This window comes from Helianthus annuus, chromosome 1 (assembly GCF_002127325.2).
Source record: "Helianthus annuus cultivar XRQ/B chromosome 1, HanXRQr2.0-SUNRISE, whole genome shotgun sequence".
Taxonomy (NCBI): Eukaryota; Viridiplantae; Streptophyta; class Magnoliopsida; order Asterales; family Asteraceae; genus Helianthus; species Helianthus annuus.
Window position 1 is genome coordinate 118,437,857 of NC_035433.2, and position 21,144 is coordinate 118,459,000.

The 21,144-nt window shown below is 36.7% G+C and overlaps 1 protein-coding gene across 1 annotated transcript; it reads right to left on the bottom strand.

Annotated features, from left to right (window-relative positions):
- Positions 1 to 13,553: 13,553 nt before the first annotated feature.
- On the bottom strand, positions 13,554 to 14,193 carry LOC118479535. Its single transcript, XM_035974094.1, has 2 exons — positions 13,882 to 14,193; positions 13,554 to 13,813 (listed from the first exon to the last, which is right to left on the bottom strand). The coding sequence occupies exons 1-2, from the start codon at positions 14,176 to 14,178 to the stop codon at positions 13,712 to 13,714; spliced, it is 399 nt and encodes a 132-aa protein (XP_035829987.1). The 5' UTR covers positions 14,179 to 14,193; the 3' UTR covers positions 13,554 to 13,711.
- Between the last annotated feature and the right edge of the window lie 6,951 nt (positions 14,194 to 21,144).

The window sequence follows — 21,144 nt, forward strand, 5'->3', positions numbered from 1 at the left end:
CTTAGACCGACGGACAGACGGAAAGAATGATTCGTACCCTTGAAGACATGCTCCGTTCGTGTGTCATAGATTTCAGGGGTAATGGGACACTTACCTGTCGTTAGTCGAATTCTCGTATAATAACAGTTATCATTCCAGCATTCGAATGGCACCATTTGAGGCTTTATATGGAAGAAGATGTCGATCGCCTATTGTATGGCACGAGATCGGTCACTCGCAATTAACCGGTCCTGAGCTACTGCAAGAAACGACGGACAAAATCCTCCAGATACGAGACAATCTGCTGAAAGCTTGGAGTCGTCAGAAAAGTTACGCCGATAGACGACACAAGCCCCTTGAATTTAACGTTGGCGACTACGTACTCCTAGAGGTATTACCTTGGAAGGGTGTGGTCAGATTCGGTAAGAAAGGGAAACTAGCGCCTCGATTTGTTGGACCTTTTAAGATTCTGGAAAGGATCAGAAAAGTTGCCTACAGACTCAAACTACCGGAGGAACTTAGTAACGTCCATGATTTAATTGTATCTCTTGATGACCTCCAAAAGTGCCTGACTGAGCATGATTTAATTGTATCTCTTAATGACCGACTTTCCATGTTTCGAACCTCCGAAAGTGCCTGGCTGAGCATGATTTAATTGTATCTCTTGATGACCTCGAAATAAACGAAACACTACACTTCGTGGAGAAGCTTGTCGAAATCATGGATCGCCAAACCAAGCAGCTCAGACGCTCGCGCATTCCTATTGTGAAAGTCCGATGGGAAGGCAAACGAGGCGCAGAGTTCACTTGGGAACTCGAAAGCGACATGAAGGCGAAGTACCCGCAGTTGTTTGTTACGGCTTCGGCCTAATTTCGGGACGAAATCCCCTCAACTAGGGGAGGCTGTAACACCCCGTGTTTCAAAAGTCAAAGTCAAAGTCAAGATTGAAGTCAAAGGAAGAGAAGATTGCTAATTGCGATCTGTCACTCCTTGCTCAATTCCTGTTTTGACTTCTTTGACTCGTAGATAACCTAATTTATGCTTAACGTTAGTTGTATTATGTGGAGTATTTATTAATAATCGAGGTTTATTCGACATTTATTGCACATTTGATCGCTTTATCGCCTATCGCAATCGCGCTCGCGACACGAATTACGCAAATTGGGTATTGTATTACGTGTGTGTGCCTTATGTATTACTTGTGCATGTTTAAATATGTTATGTTATGGTGATCAATCGAGACGCAATCGAGACTCAATCGCAATCGAATCGCAAACGCTAAACGCAAATAATGTAGGATGATTGTATGTTAGATATAGTAGTTGGGATTAAAAGTAATTTGAATAGGCAACTCTATCACATTCGCATCACTCGCAATCGCAATCGAAACAGCAAAACTTGTCGCACCGAACACGCAAACCAAGGGACTGATCGACCAGGTGACCAGTCGATCGATCAGCTGATTGATCGAGCTGCAGCTCGATCGGCCAGCCAATCGATCAGGATGCCACCCGATCGACCCACTCCTTTCCACTTTGGGTAACCCTATAAATACCCCATGTCACCATCATACTTTCCACTTTTGGTACTCTCTGTCCGACCAGCGCTTCAACCTTGCTTTTTCTCAGATTTCTCTCGATTCCAGTAAGATCTCAACCTAAATCTTGTACATTTTTGATCTGCACTCGATTCTACACCTTTCTATCTTTTGAATCTTAACTTTTAACCGTGAAATCACTAGATTTGAGGTGTTCTAGGGTGATGTCATCATGGTGTTCTTAGGAACTTCATGTCTTGGCTTCAATCCTTCAAGAACAACTTGAATCTAACCGATTTCCACATAAACAAACAAAGATCTTTCATAGATCTAAACATATTCACGGTGAAAAGGATTGAGAGAATGTTTTCCAACATTCTTTCAACTCTTTTACACTCAATGCACTCAAAATCGATAGAATCGGAGTTGGCACCGACTTCCTACTCATTCATGTGGTTGCGTTGGTCCAAGATCTGAATTCTATCTACGAGGTTTACCGATTTTGGGTTAAACATGGAACACCGTCTTGAACAGTTAAACTGATCGGGTTTGGGTGATTCCTGTCCGATTAGGAGTACCAAGTATTGACGAGGTTTCTGTTGCTTAGCACGTTATCAAAACATCTCGATAAGACGACAAACTATCAAAATAACCAAGTATAAGACGAACAGAATGACCAGCAGTGGCGGACCCAGGATTTTTTTCCTGGGGGTGCAGAAATTTTTTAAAGATTTTAGACCCCTAGCTATAGAAAAAAATCGGTTCATAGCTGGTCGGATTGGGTCGGGTCATGTAAAACAAGTAAAAACAAACAAACAAAGTTTCATAGCGGGTCGAATAAGATCGGGTCGGGTCCATTTCAATTCTCAAACAATCAAACCCTAGTTCCTAACATCCTATCACATTAACAAACAAAAAAACATCAAAGTTCAAACTATCACTACTTTCATTTCTCTTAATCATTCAATAAAAGAACAAAAAAACTTATCTATAACATACCTTGGTCTTTAATTAGAATAATCCGATGAAAAAAAGTGGTTCAACCCCTTTCCTCTTGAGAAATCGCGGCATAACTTCCCTACTCATTGTTCATTCCTAATCCTATCACATACAAAATAAACAAGGATCTTCAAGTGTTCAACCATAGCCCATGTTCCTTAATTTTCAATTTAAAATTTTGAATTTCAAGCCCTAGTAATTATTATTTGCCAATCAACAATCATATAATCAACAAACATGTTTGCCAATCAAAATTTTGAATTTCAAGCCCTAGTAAAAAACATGTACCTGTTAGGGGCGGCCTGAATTAACCAGTTTTCAGCCGAAATTTTGCAATCGCCGGCCGGAATTATGCTGTCGCTGGGCGCTGAAGTGAGGCAGAGGGAGGGCGGGAGTCGCTGGCAAGTGGCAGCGATTTGGGTTTTTTTTATTATGTGGACTGGTTTGTTTAACAAAACTAGTAGTTGGGTTGAGCTTGAATGAGTGTTAAGTTATTGGGCTTGATGGATTGAATTTAAGTTTTATTAAAGGGGGTGTAGGCTAACTTGTTTACATAATTTGATCAGGTTTCAATCCGTGTTCACAATTTTTTTTACATAAATTCCTAACGTTTTTTTAGGGGTGCGGACGAAAATTTCCAAGGGGTGCGGTCGGAATTTTTCAAGGGGTGCGGACGAAAATTTCCAAGGGGTGCGGTCTGGATTTTTCGTGAAAAATACCACTAAATTTTTTTTTCAGGGGTGCGGCCGCCCACCCACCCCATAACTTGGGTCCGCCCCTGACGACCAGGATGGAATGCCGTCCGATCAGACTACCGTTCGATCGAACTGTCACCCGGACGGGTTGTCACCCGATCGATCTACACCTTGGGTCCCACACTTAAACCATTTACCAACATTTTGAAGTCTGAACGTTGAACGAGTTGTTGTCCGATCGGACTACCATCCGATCGAATTAGCCGCTCGAACATGTGACATTTAAACTTCAATCCTTAAACAATTTTCAACATGTTCCATGCACAAGGATTGCCACCCGATCGGATGGTCATCCGATTGAGTGACCGTCCTACTGTGAACTTGTTCTCACTAAAGTGTCCAATCAATCGAGTTATCGTACGATAGAACTACCGTCCGATCGACCGACTTGAAAGGTAGTGATACTTCTATGTTCTCAAAATGCTACAACAAAAACTTCAAAAGTCGAGCCATCATACACAAACACATCCTTCCTAATGGTAGAAACAATCCACTCGAAAGGCCACTCGATCGGGTGACCCTCTGAGCGGGCTGCCACTCGCATGATTAGCCGACCGATCGGACTACCATTCGATCGACCTGCTGTTCGATCCACTAACACTTGAATCCTTTACGCGTCGCTTATTCGTTATGCTATCGTTCTGATCAGGCTACCCTACTCTCTAGCGCTTCTTTCAATCCACCAATCGCTGTGAGTATGCTCGATCCCTTTTTGCTTTACGCACTTTTGGGTGTTACATACATTACTTAATCTAAATCACATAGAACACACTACGTAATACTTTTAACGCTAACCGTTACCACATGTTATACGTGAGTTAATGAATGCTTGTTTGTTATGTTTACACATGGAATGCTGTCTACCTGCCTTAGCAACGATAGTACTATTAGTTTGGACTCAGCACCTGTTCACTCAGGGGTTGTTAAGGACAATTACTTACATGGCTCACAGTGGTGAGTATGTATCGCGAACTGCCTTGGGCAGTCAACCCGCAGTCATTGGTATCGATAGGTTCATGTCGATAACTAACATGCCTCATTTCACACTGTGTACGTGCTGGTTATGCGTAATCGATTTCGAACTCTATTATATCTGTTAAACTTGTATGCTCACCTTTACACTATGTGTATTGACTTTTACTTTAACGTATGTGACAAGTGCTTAGGATGCTTATTTGCTTACTTTGCTGTGAAATCGAGGCTAGGAAAGACCTAGGTCAACAATAAACAATTGTCTGTAATAAGAATCTGAGTTGTCGGAACAGAACAATTTGACTAGATCTTTTCTGTAATAATTGTATTATCATTTATGACATGGTATGGGACGTGTTGCTATAAATATTTGGTAAATATAGTTGTTATGGAAATTTCTGGACAATCTGTTTCGCTCAGTGCCGCGCCCCGATGTTTCCGCCATCGGTTGGGGTGTGACAATTTATAACAACCCTCGGTAAAACCGACATCCTCATAATAGTTCTGACACCCTAATATATTTAAAAATGTCTCAATATGTTTTTATATATGCACCCCGTATGTGAAAACCGAGCCCAAAATACAATATAACATATTAAATAAATTAAAAACAATAATTATTAAGTTGATGCGGGCCGCATAGACCTCACCTCAACTTAACGCGGGCCGCATTAGGGTATAACCGGACTCCGCTGAAATCCTTAGTTCATGCGGGCCGCGTATGAGTTAGTCTAAGTTCATGCGGGCCGCGAGTGTCCTGAATTGTGGCACGACCCTGAGCTGACACGTGTCAACATCGTGTCGAACCTAGTAGATGACCGGGCCAAGCTACACGTTGACCGGAGGTTGACGCGGGCCGCGTAAGGGTTAGCCTTACTTAACGCGGGCCGCGTGAGGACGCGATTACAGCCCTATAAATAGAGGGCAACGGGCCTTCAGTCTGTTCGTTCACTTTCTTTCTTTCTCACTAAATTTCTGTAGTGGCGTTACTATACCCGGGCATTATACCCCGAAAAATAGCGAGGTTCTGCTACGATGTAAGTATTATAACCCCTGGAGACGTATTAGATACTCTGCCCGATTGATCTAGGGTTCCGTAACGGCTGTAGTGGTTCTGCCCGACGTAGTCGTTGGAATGCCGTCTCGGGGAGGGTATTACTAATGTTAAAATGGGTTATTATACTAACACACGTGCATTTGTGTAAATTATAGATATTCACCAGGAAACCCTAAAGAATAACCTAAGATAGCAATGTGAGTAATCTCCTTTTTGCAAATTGTTTTTACAAAACCTTAAATACCTTTCCATGCGAATGACAGTTATTGAGTATTTGTAAGAATACAATTATTGTGGGTATGTTGGGGTTTTGTATACAAAATTGGTTACAACCTGGTTAAGGAGTAACATTTCCACAAGTCGGGTTTCGACAGTACCAACGGGTGATAATTGATATAACTTGGAAACAAATGTAATTGCGGGATCGCCCTCAATACTGTTCACTGTGAATTTTATATAAACCTGATTAAACTGGGATTCACTCACCAGTATTTCCCACTGACAAAATGTTTTTAAAACGCGTTTCAGGTAACAAAATGTGAAAGCCAAATAGAAGCCAGCTGGACAGCACTGAAGGCTTGGAAAAGTGGCAATAAAGTTACCTAAGAATAAAATGGATGTTTTTATTAAATAAATAGGATTTATTCCTATAAAATGTGTGTATTGAAAACTTGGGTTTTACCCATATGTTTAATATTATTAAACGAGGTGGTTTACTCTGATTTAATATTTCCTAACTACGGTTTTGATGAAAATTTCCGCTGCAAATTGGATAAATAAACGTGATACCACCGAAACTGGCTCACGGCCGCCCGTTCCCGGGAAGATAGGGATCGGGGGCTGTGACAGAAGGTGGTATCAGAGCTATGCCACTGATTTAGCCACAGAAGTGTTCTGCTGACATCAAAATTCAAAGTGTTAGGAAATAAATTATGGAAATACGTGTATAATTGTATTTACTTGCTATGTGTTATCTGACTATTCGTTAGTTTACAGTATGAGCGACCAAGGACCTTCTGACGCCTATCGTCAATTGTCTGGTTCGCCTAGGAGCGAAGGCACCTCCTCTTCTCAGCCTGCCCTCTCAGGGTATTCTGCTGACACAGAAGAAGGAATCTTTGTGTTTAAGGCTCAATCTGAAGAGGCATTTCCTCAGAAAAAGAGGGGATGGTTCTGTAGGGGAGCGCACGAGCGTAGGAAACGAATGAAAAATTTGCAGGAATAGCGAGTGTTAGCCGTAGCAAAAAGAGAGACTGATGCTTATAATCAGGATATGCTCAATAGGGGTATCGCTAATATCCATATTTTAGCAACCACTGCTGCTGACCCAAACCTGGAACAAATGCTAGCACCCCAACCACAAAATCCTGACCAACCCATGGAAGTAGAAAACCAGATAGAAATGCCTGGTTACAACCCGGAGGAGATACCTAGGGTACCTGCACCAGATCCCCTAGACCCAAACAACTACGACCCCTGGTGGGACGATGTTAGGGACTACGTGCAACAAAACCCAATACAGGAAAATGTGCCAATGCCTAACTTAGGAGCTTATCCAGGGTTAGATCCTCAAGATCCCTACAACATTAGTGATGCATATGTTAGGGAAATTTTAGAGAATCCATACCCGTACCAGGCCCCTATGCCTCCGTACCAGGAACCCGTACCTTAGATTCCAAACCCAGTCCTAGAACCTGCACCCCCAATGAGTGCAGAAAATGTCCAAGAACTTAGGACTTTCGGTGAGGAAATTTTAGAAAGTAGTGAGAGAATGCGACAGGTGGGAGAACGCCTCGTCTGGAAATACGACGAGCGTAATATGGATTTTTGGATGAATCCATATCTGTAAATGTGATGACAGGAACGGTAGTAGTAATAATAATAAAATATATGTGTGTATGTGTTAGAAAAAAAAACACTACGGATGCATACTACTAGTATTGTAGTTTTACATTTTAGTCGGTATTGTAATTTAAGTTTCAGTACTAGTGTGTAATGATACATACTATATAAATAGAGTAAAAGTCGCAATGCTCGACGCTTTTGGCTAAAAGTGCGTGTCATGTGATTGGCTATATTCAAATATTATTTGTGATATTAATATTTGGTAATTGTGAAAAATTCAGATGGCCGACGAGGAAAATCAGGATAATCTGAATAACGATAACCAGAGTAACATTAACGTGGTTAATGAGAATCCGGACAACAATAACAATGGAAACCAAATGGATAATAGTGCCGTTCAACACATAGTGGCACAAGGAATTATAGATGCAATGCCATTTATTATTCAAATGGTTCAAGAAGCGAATAATAAAAGTAAGCATAGTAGTAAACGACCAAGTGAACCGGAACACAGCGTGAACAATGGACCCGTACTTCAAGCGCCAATTCCCAAAAGAAGAAGAACCATGCCATATGGTTGTTCTTACAAGGAATTCTGGTCCTGTAAACCAATAGAATTCTCGGGCAATGAAGGACCCATTGCAGCCCTATGCTGGATAGAGAAAACTGAGGCTGTTCTGAAAATAAGCAAATGTGCTGAAGAAGATAAGATAATGTTTGCTTCAAATCTATTTAAAAATGCAGCCCTAGAATGGTGGAACGCTATCCTCCAGTCAAGAGGAAGTGATAGGATTTATAACATGGAATGGGAGGAATTTAAGAACATGATAGAAAGGAAATTCTGCCCTCCCAATGAAAAGGAACAGATAGCAAATAAGTTCCTGAATCTTAGAATGACCGGGGTAGACAGTAAGGGTTACACTACCACATTCTTTGAATATGCTAGGATAGTACCAACCCTTGCATCACCTGAACCGGTATTAATCTCCCGTTACATCTGGGGATTAATTGGAGAAATTAGACATGTAGTCAGGGCAGCTAGACCCCAAACCATAGAAGAAACTGTAGAACTAGCCAATACCTTGACTGATGAACTAGTGCGAACTAGACAAGAAGACCAGAGGAGAAACCTAACCCAAAGGCTTACTCAAGAATTCCGTTCTGGGAATTCCAATCGTAGGAATGTAGGTTCTACCTCTGCACCATACTGCAGAAACTGCAAGAAGAAGCATTCTGGAAGATGCTCTACTTACTGCAATTACTGTAAGGCGCCAGGACACAAGGAAGAAAATTGCAGGGGAAAAACCAGTAATGGAATGTGCTACAATTGTGGAGAAAAAGGTCATATTAAGACAAACTGTCCAAATTTAGCTCCAGCTGCAAACAACAAAAATCCTAAAAATGCTAGAGCATTCGTTCTAACTGCAGACGAAGCTAGACTAATTCCGGACGTCATTGCTGGTACGTTTTTAGTTAATGATATATTTGCTAAAGTATTATTTGACTCTGGTGCAAACCAAAGTTTTATTAATACTTCATTTTGCAAACTCCTAAATCAATCATTAACTAAACTACCACAAGAATGTCTAGTAGAAACAACAAATGGAGAAACCGTTAAGATTTCTGAAGTCTTGCAAGGAGCAAGAATAGAAATTTTTAATCAAAAATTTATTGCAAACCTTTACCCAATGAATCTGGTAGGATTTGATGTCGTGTTAGGAATGGATTGGTTAATAGCCAATAAAGCCAATATCTTATGTGATCAAAAGTCAATTCAAGTAAAATCACCAAGAGGTGAAAAGATCACAATTAAAGGAGATAAACCATCTAGATCCACTAAATTCATCTCTGTGATGAAAACTGCGAGTTATATAAAGAAAGGATATATAGTGTATTTGATTTCTATAATCACTAACACTAAAGGAAAGGAATTAAAAGACATTCCAGTAGCGTCCCAATTTTCAGATGTCTTTCCAGAAGAATTGCCAGGGCTACCGCCAGACAGGGAAGTTGAATTCAGAATTCACCTATTCCCAGGAACAACACCAATTGCCAAAGCACCTTACCGTTTGGCACCCGCTGAAATGCAAGAACTGAAGAAACAGCTAGACGAATTATTGGAGAAAGGATTCATACAGCCAAGCTCAGCACCATGGGGAGCGCCGATTTTATTTGTTAAAAAGAAGGACGGATCAACGCGTATGTGCATTGACTACCGTGAATTGAACAAAATCACGATTAAGAATCGGTATCCATTACCGAGGATCGATGATTTGTTTGATCAACTTCAGGGAGCTCGATTTTTCTCTAAAATCGATTTAGGATCAGGATATCATCAATTAAAGGTACAGGAAGAGGACATTCCTAAAACCGCATTTAGAACAAGGTATGGTCATTATGAGTTTACTGTCATGCCATTTGGTTTAACCAATGCCCCAGCTGCATTTATGGACATGATAAACCGAATATGTAAACCATATTTGGATAAATTCATAATTGTCTTCAGAGATGATATTCTAATTTACTCTAAAAGTAAAGAGGAGCATGCAAAGCACTTGCACTTACTTTTAAGTTTATTGAGAAAGGAACAACTTTATGCTAAGTTTTCAAAGTGTGAGTTTTGGTTAAAACAGGTACAATTTCTCGGACATTTAGTTAACCATGAAGGAATTCATGTGGATCCAACAAAGATCGAGGCAATTACCAAATGGAAAACCCCTGAGTCACCAACCGAGGTTAGAAGTTTCTTAGGATTGGCCGGTTATTATAGAAGATTTATCCGAGATTTTTCTAGAATAGCCATTCCTTTAACTAAGTTAACCTGTAAATCTGTTAAAGTTTGAATGGGGACCAAAACAAGAAGAAGCTTTTAGAATCCTTAAGCAAAGATTAACCCATACACCCATACTAGCGTTACCAGAAGGAACTGAAGACTTTGTAGTCTATTGTGACGCTTCTAAGTTAGGATATGGATGTGTGCTAATGCAACATCAAAAGGTTATAGCCTATGCCTCTAGATAGCTTAAGAGTCATGAAGAAAATTATTCAACCCATGATTTGGAATTAGGAGCTATAATTTTTGCCCTTAAGATTTGGAGACATTATCTTTATGGTAGTAAGTTTACCGTTTTTACAGATCATAAGATTTTAAGATATGTCTTCGGGCAAAAAGAGTTGAATATGAGACAAAGACGCTGGATGGAGTTACTTAGTGATTATGATTGTGATATCCAGTATCATGCAGGAAAAGCCAATGTGGTGGCTGATGCTTTAAGTCGAAAGTATCACGAAAAGCCAAAAAGGGTACGTTCTCTTAAATTAAATCTACAAGTAGATTTAAATGATCAAATTAGAAAAGCACAAGAATCAGTAATCAAGGAGGATACTGAAAAATTAAAAGGAATGATTAAGGAATTAGAACAAGGAACAGATGGAATTTGGAGATTCCATAAAAAGAGAATGTGGATACCTAAATTAGGAAATTTACGTCACCATATATTAGAAGAAGCTCATAAGTCTAAATATACGATGCATCCAGGAAATGATAAAATGTACCAGGATTTAAGGAAAAATTTCTGGTGGATAGGAATGAAAAAGGATATAGCAGCTTATGTTTCTAAATGTTTAACTTGCTCGCAAGTTAAAGCTGAACATCAGAAACCCTCAGGTTTGTTACAACAATTAGAAATGCCAGTTTGGAAATGGGAATTGATAACAATGGATTTTGTTACCAAATTACCCAAAACAAGAAAAGGTAATGATACAATCTGGGTGATTGTAGATAGGCTAACCAAGTCAGCTCATTTCCTACCAATGAAGGAAACCTTTAGTATGGAACAATTAGCCAAATTATATGTAAATGAAATTGTTTCTTTACATGGCATTCCTTTATCAATTGTTTCTGATAGGGATAGCCGTTTTACTTCTCATTTTTGGTCAAGTTTCCAAAAAGCAATGGGAACCAGATTAAAATTAAGCACAACTTATCATCCTCAAACAGATGGGCAAAGCGAAAGGACAATCCAGACAATGGAAGACATGCTTAGAGCTTGTGTAATTGATTTCGGAGGTAATTGGGACGAACACTTACCTTTAATAGAATTTTCTTATAATAACAGTTATCACACAAGTATCAATGCTGCACCATTCGAAGCACTTTATGGACGAAAGTGCAGAACCCCAGTCTGTTGGGCAGAAATTGGGGAAAAGCAACTATCTGGACCTGAGATAGTTCAAGAAACAACTGATAAAATCATTCAAGTCAAGGAACGACTGAAAGCAGCGCGTGATCGACAAAAGAGCTACGCCGATAACAGACGCAAACCACTAGAATTTCAAGTAGGAGATAAAGTATTGTTAAAAGTCTCTCCCTGGAAAGGAGTGGTAAGATTTATCAAAAGAGGAAAGTTAAGTCCCAGGTATATTGGACCTTTTAAGATTATTAAACGAATAGGACCTGTAGCATATCAGCTACAACTGCCAGAGGAAATGGCAGGAATACATGATGTATTTCATGTATCTAATCTCAAAAAGTGTCTAGCTGATAAATCACTCGTAGTACCTCTCAAGGATATAGAGGTAAATGAACAACTCAAATTTGTAGAAAGACCTCTACAAATTGAAGATAGGAAAATTAAAAATCTAAAGCATAAGAGATTAGTTCTGGTCAAAGTGAAATGGGACTCTAAAAGAGGACCTGAATACACATGGGAGCTTGAATCAGAAATGCAAAAGAAATATCCACACTTATTTCAGTAGATCTCGAGGACGAGCTCTAAAACAAGGTGGGGAGGATATAACAACCCTCGGTAAAACCGACACCCTCATAATAGTTCTGACACCCTAATATATTTAAAAATGTCCCAATATGTTTTTATATATGCACCCCGTATGTGAAAACCGAGCCCAAAATACAATATAACATATTAAATAAATTAAAAACAATAATTATTAAGTTGAGGCGGGCCGCATAGACCTCACCTCAACTTAACGCGGGCCGCATTAGGGTGTAACCGGACTCCACTGAAATCCTTAGTTCATGCGGGCCGCGTATGAGTTAGTCTAAGTTCATGCGGGCCGCGAGTGTCCTGAATTGTAGCACGACCCTGAGCTGACACGTGTCAACATCGTGTCGAACCTAGTAGATGACCGGGCCAAGCTACACGTTGACCGGAGGTTGACGCGGGCCGCGTAAGGGTTAGCCTTACTTAACGCGGGCCGCGTGAAGACGCGATTACAACCCTATAAATAGAGGGCAACGGGCCTTCAGTCTGTTCGTTCACTTTCTTTTCTCACTAAATTTCTGTAGTGGCGTTACTATACCCGGGCATTATACCCCCTAAAATAGCGAGGTTCTGCTACGATGTAAGTATTATAACCCCTGGAGACGTATTAGATACTCTGCCCGATTGATCTAGGGTTCCGTAACGGCTGTCGTGGTTCTGCCCGACGTAGTCGTTGGAATGCCGTCTCGGGGAGGGTATTACTAATGTTAAAATGGGTTATTATACTAACACACGTGCATTTGTGTAAATTATAGATATTCACCAGGAAACCCTAAAGAATAACCTAAGACAGCAATGTGAGTAATCTCCTTTTTGCAAATTGTTTTTACAAAACCTTAAATACCTTTCCATGCGAATGACAGATATTGAGTATTTGTAAGAATACAATTATCGTGGGTATGTTGGGATTTTGTATACAAAATTGGTTACAACCTGGTTAAGGAGTAACATTTCCACAAGTCGGGTTTCGACAGTACCAACGGGTGATAATTGATATAACTTGGAAACAAATGTAATTGCGGGATCGACCTCAATACTGTTCACTGTGAATTTTATTTAAACCTGATTAAACTGGGATTCACTCACCAGTATTTCCCACTGACAAAATGTTTTTAAAACGCGTTTCAGGTAACAAAATGTGAAAGCCAAATAGAAGCCAGCTGGACAGCACTGAAGGCTTGGAAAAGTGGCAATAAAGTTACCTAAGAATAAAATGGATGTTTTTATTAAATAAATAGGATTTATTCCTATAAAATGTGTGTATTGAAAACTTGGGTTTTACCCATATGTTTAATATTATTAAACGAGGTGGTTTACTCTGATTTAATATTTCCTAACTACGGTCCTGATGAAAATTTCCGCTGCAAATTGGATAAATAAACGTGATACCACCGAAACTGGCTCACGGCCGCCCGTTCCCGGGAAGATAGGGATCGGGGGCTGTGACACAATTTCCTTGAACAAAATTAGTTCCTTGGTCATTTATTAGTTTCCGCTTTGTAGTCATGTATTTGATCCATTTTAAACTGGTTTTTACCATTACGAACAACTAAAATTTGCCACATTTAACATGTTTGTTATGCTGCAACTTTTGACAAACTTAACAAAGATGCATACATTGCATATTTTCAACAAAAACAGACTTCATTAGCTACATAACATAACAATTACATCATTAAACATTGCATTACATCAATCAGAGAGTACAATCAGCCCTAAAAACCCTAAAATAACCAACAACACCACAATAAGTTTGTTCCATTGCAGTTATGCAATCTCAAGCTCAAGTTGGTTTCAGTTCCTCAATAGCCCAGGTATGATTGACACAGAACAACTGCACATTTGGGGGGTCCACCCACCCAATAAATCGTCTGCATCCATTGATCTGTAAAAGTGAACAAAGATCAGAGATGCATATCAACCCAGTACGGACCAATTTCATAAACTTACAACCTCAGGGCTTGAATAGAAACGTCGACCAGGGTTTAAATCGGTCAGGATGTCAGAATCGTTGTTTCCTGTCCACAATTGCACAACACCATCGTTCTTGCAGAAGGAGATGAACAGAGATAAGATAAAGATTGTGTTTGATGTTTCTCGCAGAAGGAGTTGAACAGAGATAAGATTTAGATTGTGTTTGATGTACGTTAGGTTTGGGGAAAATGTTTCAGTTGGCATTATAAAGGAGGTGCAGGGGGTTTTGACATTAATGGACGAAAATGTCCTCACATGTACATCACGTGACACCATTTAACATCTAGAACTAGCGTTCTCTTGACTCATGAACTATCCGAGTAACATAGTGATAAACCACAGGGAACAGGAATGTAATTTCCAAAAGCTAGAGACTAAATGTGTTACTTTGCAAAACCACAGGAAGCATCCAGGTATTTTACTCTAAATAAATATTTTATTTTATCTCACGTGTGATGATTATCAACTATTAACAAAACAATCAGATTTATTTGCATTTTACTTATCAACAAATTAACAAGGTGTTCACTAAAATCCAAATCTCATTCGTTTTAGCTTGTTTTAACTAAAAATCATCAAAACTCAAATATGATCCAGTTACGAGTAGAATACAATAAAAAAAAATACCTAAAACTATTCAAAAGTGTAGGAATATTTATATAAAATTGTGTACATTTTAGAGTATATCAGAAGACAATATTTTGTTAGAATTTAATAAACACTTCGTTTTATATAAAGCTAAAAGAATACATTTCATGAGAAATATGTATACACATACAAATTAATACATATATGCATGCAAGGGAAAACTAGAATTAAAACTCACTTAGTTAAGGAAATTTTGACACTCTCACTAAACACTTGTGTTACACTATATGAAACTACATAATTTTTTTATAAATGTTTTAGGGGATGTAATATACATGTTTTTTTACTCTTTTGAGGAAAAAAAAATCAAAAAAGTATCGAGTGGATATTTTTTAAATAAATAAAAAATGTTTATATGTTAACAAAAGACTGTTGTTATAAAGATGATGTTGAACATCTGTTCCATAGGAATTCTATCTATTTTTAAGTCCCTTTGACGCTATTTTTTATTATTTGGCTAAAAACGTTTGGAAGTATGTATATTATGTTTCATAAAACTTTTATAAAAAATACGTTGTTTTAGATATTGTAACACAAGGTTTTCACGGTTTTCTTAACTAAATGGGTTTCCAAATAACCCTTGCCTATGCATGCATACTTGCCCGTCAACTCACATGCTAGCAAACACACACATAAAAACACATATTAAACTCTTTTAACTCCACTAACTTTGTTTAGAACAGCTAACTCAGATATCGTCTAATCCTACCACTGTAAAGGCTTAAACTCTTTTAACTCCACTAAATCTACACATTTATTCAATTATTCATTGTAAAGGCTTAAACTTTGAACCATTCGAGAAGGACCACCACTATTGCTAGACTACAAGTATTTTGGTAACCCTATAAAATATTTATGTTATGATTGTTATGGACAAACCTGGAAATGAAGAGTTGTGCTAATTATTATTTTTTATTGAAGTAGTACCCATAATTTAAATTTCATTTGAGATGTGAAATAAAATTAAAACCCCATACCTGTTGATAATGCTAATAAAATATCAATATTACATGTTATGGATACCACATATTTAAAGTGATCTATCAAACAATTTCAATGTCATTCATAACTTAAAATGACTAGTAGTTAAGTGGATACCACATCTTCTATCATTCATAGCTAAATTGACAAAGATGGTATGTACCAATGTAAAATATGACAGAGTATTACAATTTGATAAGATTAGTCTTATATATAATTAGCATATTATATAGAAAGAGATAGATTGGTTGTGATGTTAAATCGTGACATTGACTCAAGAATATTATCAAATAAATGGTAGTCACGTAAATGCAACCATATGGATGAAGTGTAATATCTATTCTTTGGAAAAAAATAGAAGTAGGAGGAACTAACTTCTAGATAATGTAAATTTATAATCCCATTTCTCTCTACCCGATTGAGATGGAATATTCTTTAGATGTTCAATCATCTAACGTTACTAAATTTAGGGATTAGATATATTTTATAAGTTAAAAGATATTGCTGTAAGTAACTACTTGGGGGAATGTAAAAATTATACACCTATTAAAAATATTGTTAAAGAGTTGATAAACATTCTAAGGACATATCACATATCAAACTTTAGGCTAAAATTATCTTACAAAGTCAAGAAGTGTACAAAGACACTATGAGTGTAACAAACTCCAATGAATATTTTCATTATACAAGAGGAAATATATATAAAATTACAAGGCTAAGGAGAATAAAAGAGAATAAAACAATTTACAAAAATAATTCGTAACTGAAGATTTGACTTATCTCTAGTATTTGAATTTTGAATGTGGATTGATTCTTGATTTAAGCCTCTATACCCCTCTTCAAGCGCAAAGGTAGTGACCCGACAAGAAGTTTAGTTCTGAAACGTTCGAATTGAGGTCGTGGAAGACTCTTGGTGAAAATGTCGGCTACCTGGAGCGTGGTAGGAACAAATTTTGTGCTTAGCTGACCAGCGGAGATTAATTCCCTAATGAAATGATAGTCAATGTCGATATGTTTGACACGTTTGTGAGAGAGCGGGTTTTGACTTAAGAATATAGCACTTTTGTTATCACATAATAGGGTAGGTCGATCTGGTGGGAGGGCATTAAGCTCACGTAACAGATGAGTTAACCATATTATTTCAGCTGCGGTGTTTGCCATAGCTCTATACTCGGATTCAAGTCGGATTCATAGCTTGAACGAGAGTGTTGGTTGCTTCTTTGCACTCGAAGAAACTAGATTTCCTCCTAAGTAAATTGAGTATCCATAGGTTGAACGTCTCGTTTCAACACATCATGCCCAATCTATCCTACCAAGGTATTTTTGACGGGGCAATCAAATATTAAACCATAAGATCAGGTTCCCGTGACATACCTTAGTATTCGTTTACAAGTTGAAAATGGGTGGTGGTTGGGTTTTGAAGATATTGACTCGCTTGGTTGACGACATATGAAAGATCCGGCCTTGTTATAGTAAGGTATTGTAGAGCCTCTACTAGTGAACGACAGAGGGTGGGATCATGAAATGGTGTACCAGTTGAAATGAACGTATCATTGGTAGTGAGTGGAGTCGCCACCGATTTTGCTTCAAGGAAACCTGCTCGCGAGAGAATATCATAGGAATACTTGGTTTGGACAAGTGCCCTTAAAGATGTGATGATAGAAAACACAACTTAGTATTTAGTAGAATACCGAGGTCGTTTAGTTTTAAATATTGATATTTAACAATAACGGAAAATTTAATGTATGACGTAGGACTTACTTCCACCATACGAGCCTCCAATAGCTATGACCGGACAATCTTCTGCGGACAAGTTATTCTTGACATGGAGTGTTATTTGTGCGTAATCTGCTAAAACTTGCTTCGAAGTAAAGAATCCAAGAGTGTTTGCGTTTTTATACGCTTCTTCATATGATTCAAATGGCATGGATGTCCCATAATAGCGATGCTGCAAATGTACAAAATATCAATGTATAAAACATACGCCTGGTGCATACCTAAAATAGTTAGTTAATAATATAAATACCTCAATATAGACCAAAAGACCTTTAAACCGCGAAGCAACCGTCCTCTCAAACCCGTTATATTCTACACTTCCCATGATGCTCTCAAACCCGTTATATTCTACACTTCCCATGATGCTAGATTCTGCGCCCGCATAAACAAATATTGGAAAACTATTAGTCGGCCTACCCCAATACTTACGATTTATAACATAACGTTGTTGAAAAGTTGTGTAGCTTTCCAACTTAAAATTAAAGTGTTCCAATGTTTATGTGTAGTTATAAACCTCATACTCTTGTGAGTTTTTTGTATTTTCGACATCAACGTTTGTTGGCAAAAATGTAAATTTAGCACCGAACTTGGTTGTTCCGAAACGTTTCCAGACACACAAGTTATAAGCAATATCATTATGATTAAAGACAGGTTAAAATGAAAAACATAATGGAACTGCGCCATTGTGTTGTTGATAATCAGAGTACAGAATTTTGTTCGACTTCATTCAACTTAAATAGATAGATATATATAGATTTAACTAGGTTATAACCCCGTGTATTACACGGATTGAATAAATGAATTTTATATAATAAATAATAAAACAATATATCTTTAAAAACCTTCTTTATTGCACGGGTTGAATAAATGTAACTTCATATATTAAATAATATAATGTTATATCTATAAGAATAATATGTATTGTACGGGCTAAATAAACATAATTTTATATACCAAATAATAAAAATGTTACATTTTTAAAACAACGTGTATTACATGGGTTGAATACACGTAACATTGTTTACCAAATAATAAAAAGTTATATTTTTAAAAACCCTCGTGTATTACTCGGATTGAATAAATATGATTTTATATACCAAATAATAAGAAAATTATATGTAAAAACTAATGGGATATACTCGGTACGTGATAGATATGATGATTGAGGAGATGATTATTGAAAAAAAAGATACAGTGACCAAACATGTTATTCAAGAAGCAAATAAGCAGCCACTTGAGTGATAAAATATAAATTATATTTAAAAACCCTCGTAATAAATCTAATTTTATATATAAAATAATATTGAAAGTTATATACAATTTGTTTAAAAATTATGTAATAAAATCGATATAATAATTTTTTTAATAATGAAAAAAAATAATATATTAATACAAAGTTTGGTTTTGATGGTAAATAATTTAGTTCAATTTTATGTCTAGCATTACATATATTATGATAAAAGTTTAGAGTTTATTAGAGAAAATTACATCATCGAAAAAATTAAGAGTATATTTGTATATTATAAATAAAAAAATGAGAAGTATGCATTAAATTTAAACTAAATAATAATTATCTATAATTAAGTTAAAAGATTAAATAAAATTATATTTAATAGAAGAGTTATCTATAATTAATTAGAAGAGATTAAACTAAATACTAATTATCCATAAAAGATTAAACTAAATAATATTTAGTAGGAGACTTATCTGTAATTAATTAGAAGAGATTAAACTAAATAATAATTATCCATAAGAGATGGGAAGGAAAATTAAAAGATACATAGCCATAAGTGTAAAAAAAATGGTTTTTTTATTATATAGTATAGATATAGATATAGATATAGATATAGATATAGATATAGATATAGATATAGATATAGATTGATTATAATTATTTTATAAATCATAATCTTGGAAAGCAAAGTTTAAGGCTGATGGTGTCGTTGTCTATATTTCGGGACCTTATGATATAATCACTAAAAAGACATGTCTAGTTCCAACAAAAATGAAGTCGATTTCTCAAGACACTTCCATGCATTATATACTCGTAAATAATTAATGCTTATAAACCCTATACGATACAAAAGGAAAAAAGAATATTATTCAATCTTTCATCAAAACAAATCAATATTTGTATTTTCTTGCAATTAAGACACTTGCGTAAAAGTCAAAAGGACGATCATAAGATTTTTTTCTTTGAATGGCAAAAATTATCATTTATGATTTTTTTCTTTGAACGGCAAAAAATATCACGTACAAACCTACCCTGTTCGGAGCTTATCCAAGGAACATTAGATCCAACATCTTATTACCAGTGGACGAAGCTTGAGATTTCTGACCGGGGGTCGAAAATGTATATACCAAAAAATTTCTATAAAACCGAGGGGTTGAAAACGTATATAAACCAAAAATTTCTATACAAAAATTATATACAATCCACTTCTAAGAGAAAAGTTCTGAGGGTATCCAAGGAACATTAGATCCAACATCTTATTACCAGTGGACGACGAAGCTTGAGATTTCCGACTGAGGGTCGAAAATGTATATACCCAAAAATTTCTATAAAACCGAGGGGTTGAAAACGTATATAAACCAAAAATTTCTATACGAAAATTATATACTATCCACTTCTGAGCGAAAAGTTCTGAGGGTGGGCCGCCCCTTCTCACCCACTAGAAATTGCAAACCCACAAACCCACCCCCCTCCCCAAAAAAAAAAAAAAAAAAAAAAAAAAAAATTATTGTTTACCTTTTATGTTTTATTGATTATTTACATACGCTTAAAAATGTAGAGATTAAAAAACAATAATACATTCCATGGTCCATCAACATGGACTAACAAAGTAATGAAGTATACTAGATCTTTCTTTCCTTTAACATACATAAATTATATTTATACTTCATATAATTAAAATTTCAAAAAGTACAAAACAGTGGCGGAACTAGAAGTATCCCAAAAAAATCATGGTGCAATCATATAATATAAAAAAACGACAATAAATAAATAAAGTAAAACAAATACCTAATAGATTTGTCCTCTTCTTTTTTTCATAGCTTGAAATCGTTCCATCACATCGTCGTCTTTTACTTCATGTAAAAAATCCTTTTCGACCGCACAAACCATAACATTTTCAAAAATTCCGGGCCTATTCGATAGTATAAATCCGTCTTGACAAGCTTCAATTTTTAAAAACATCTTTCAACGGTTGCGGTTGCAACCGATAAAAGCAAAGCTAGCTTCACTACCCGATAAACTGAAGGACAAGAACTATGCGTTATCCTTCAGTGGCGCGACGTTTGATCCTTTGATTTTGGGCTAACATATAACATTATAACTGGTTTGGACTAACATACAGCATTATAACTGGGCTTTAATAACAATTGATTGGGCTTATTATCTACAATCTTCATTATTGAATGTAAGCACTTCATAACTGGGCTTTAATAACAATTGGTTGGGCTATATAAACTGATTCGGGCTTATTATTTACAACTTCAATTTGGGCATAAAATTTTTTAGTGGTGTCCTCGTGGTTGTTTAGAGATGTCCTTTGTGTAAAAAAAAATTACACTACCGGTACAAAGTTAGCCGTAGCCCGTGCTACGGCTGGTTATACATCAAGTCCGCCCCTGGTACAAAACCCCATAGGTAGAGATTACAATTTGTCAACTTCTTCGGTAAAAGTAGATTAATATATATATATATATATATATATATATATATATATATATATATATATATATATATATATATATATATATAGAGAGAGAGAGAGAGAGAAAGTGTAAAATACATTACGGATTAACGTACATCACGTACGCAACCAAATTACGCAC

Excerpts from the sequence above, each read along its gene's own strand:
- LOC118479535 (XM_035974094.1), bottom strand. The coding sequence starts at position 14,178 with ATGGTGTCACGTGATGTACATGTGAGGACATTTTCGTCCATTAATGTC. Across the intron at positions 13,814-13,881 it reads GTTTCTATTCAAGCCCTGAG|ATCAATGGATGCAGACGATT; the intron begins GTTGTAAGTTTA and ends TCACTTTTACAG.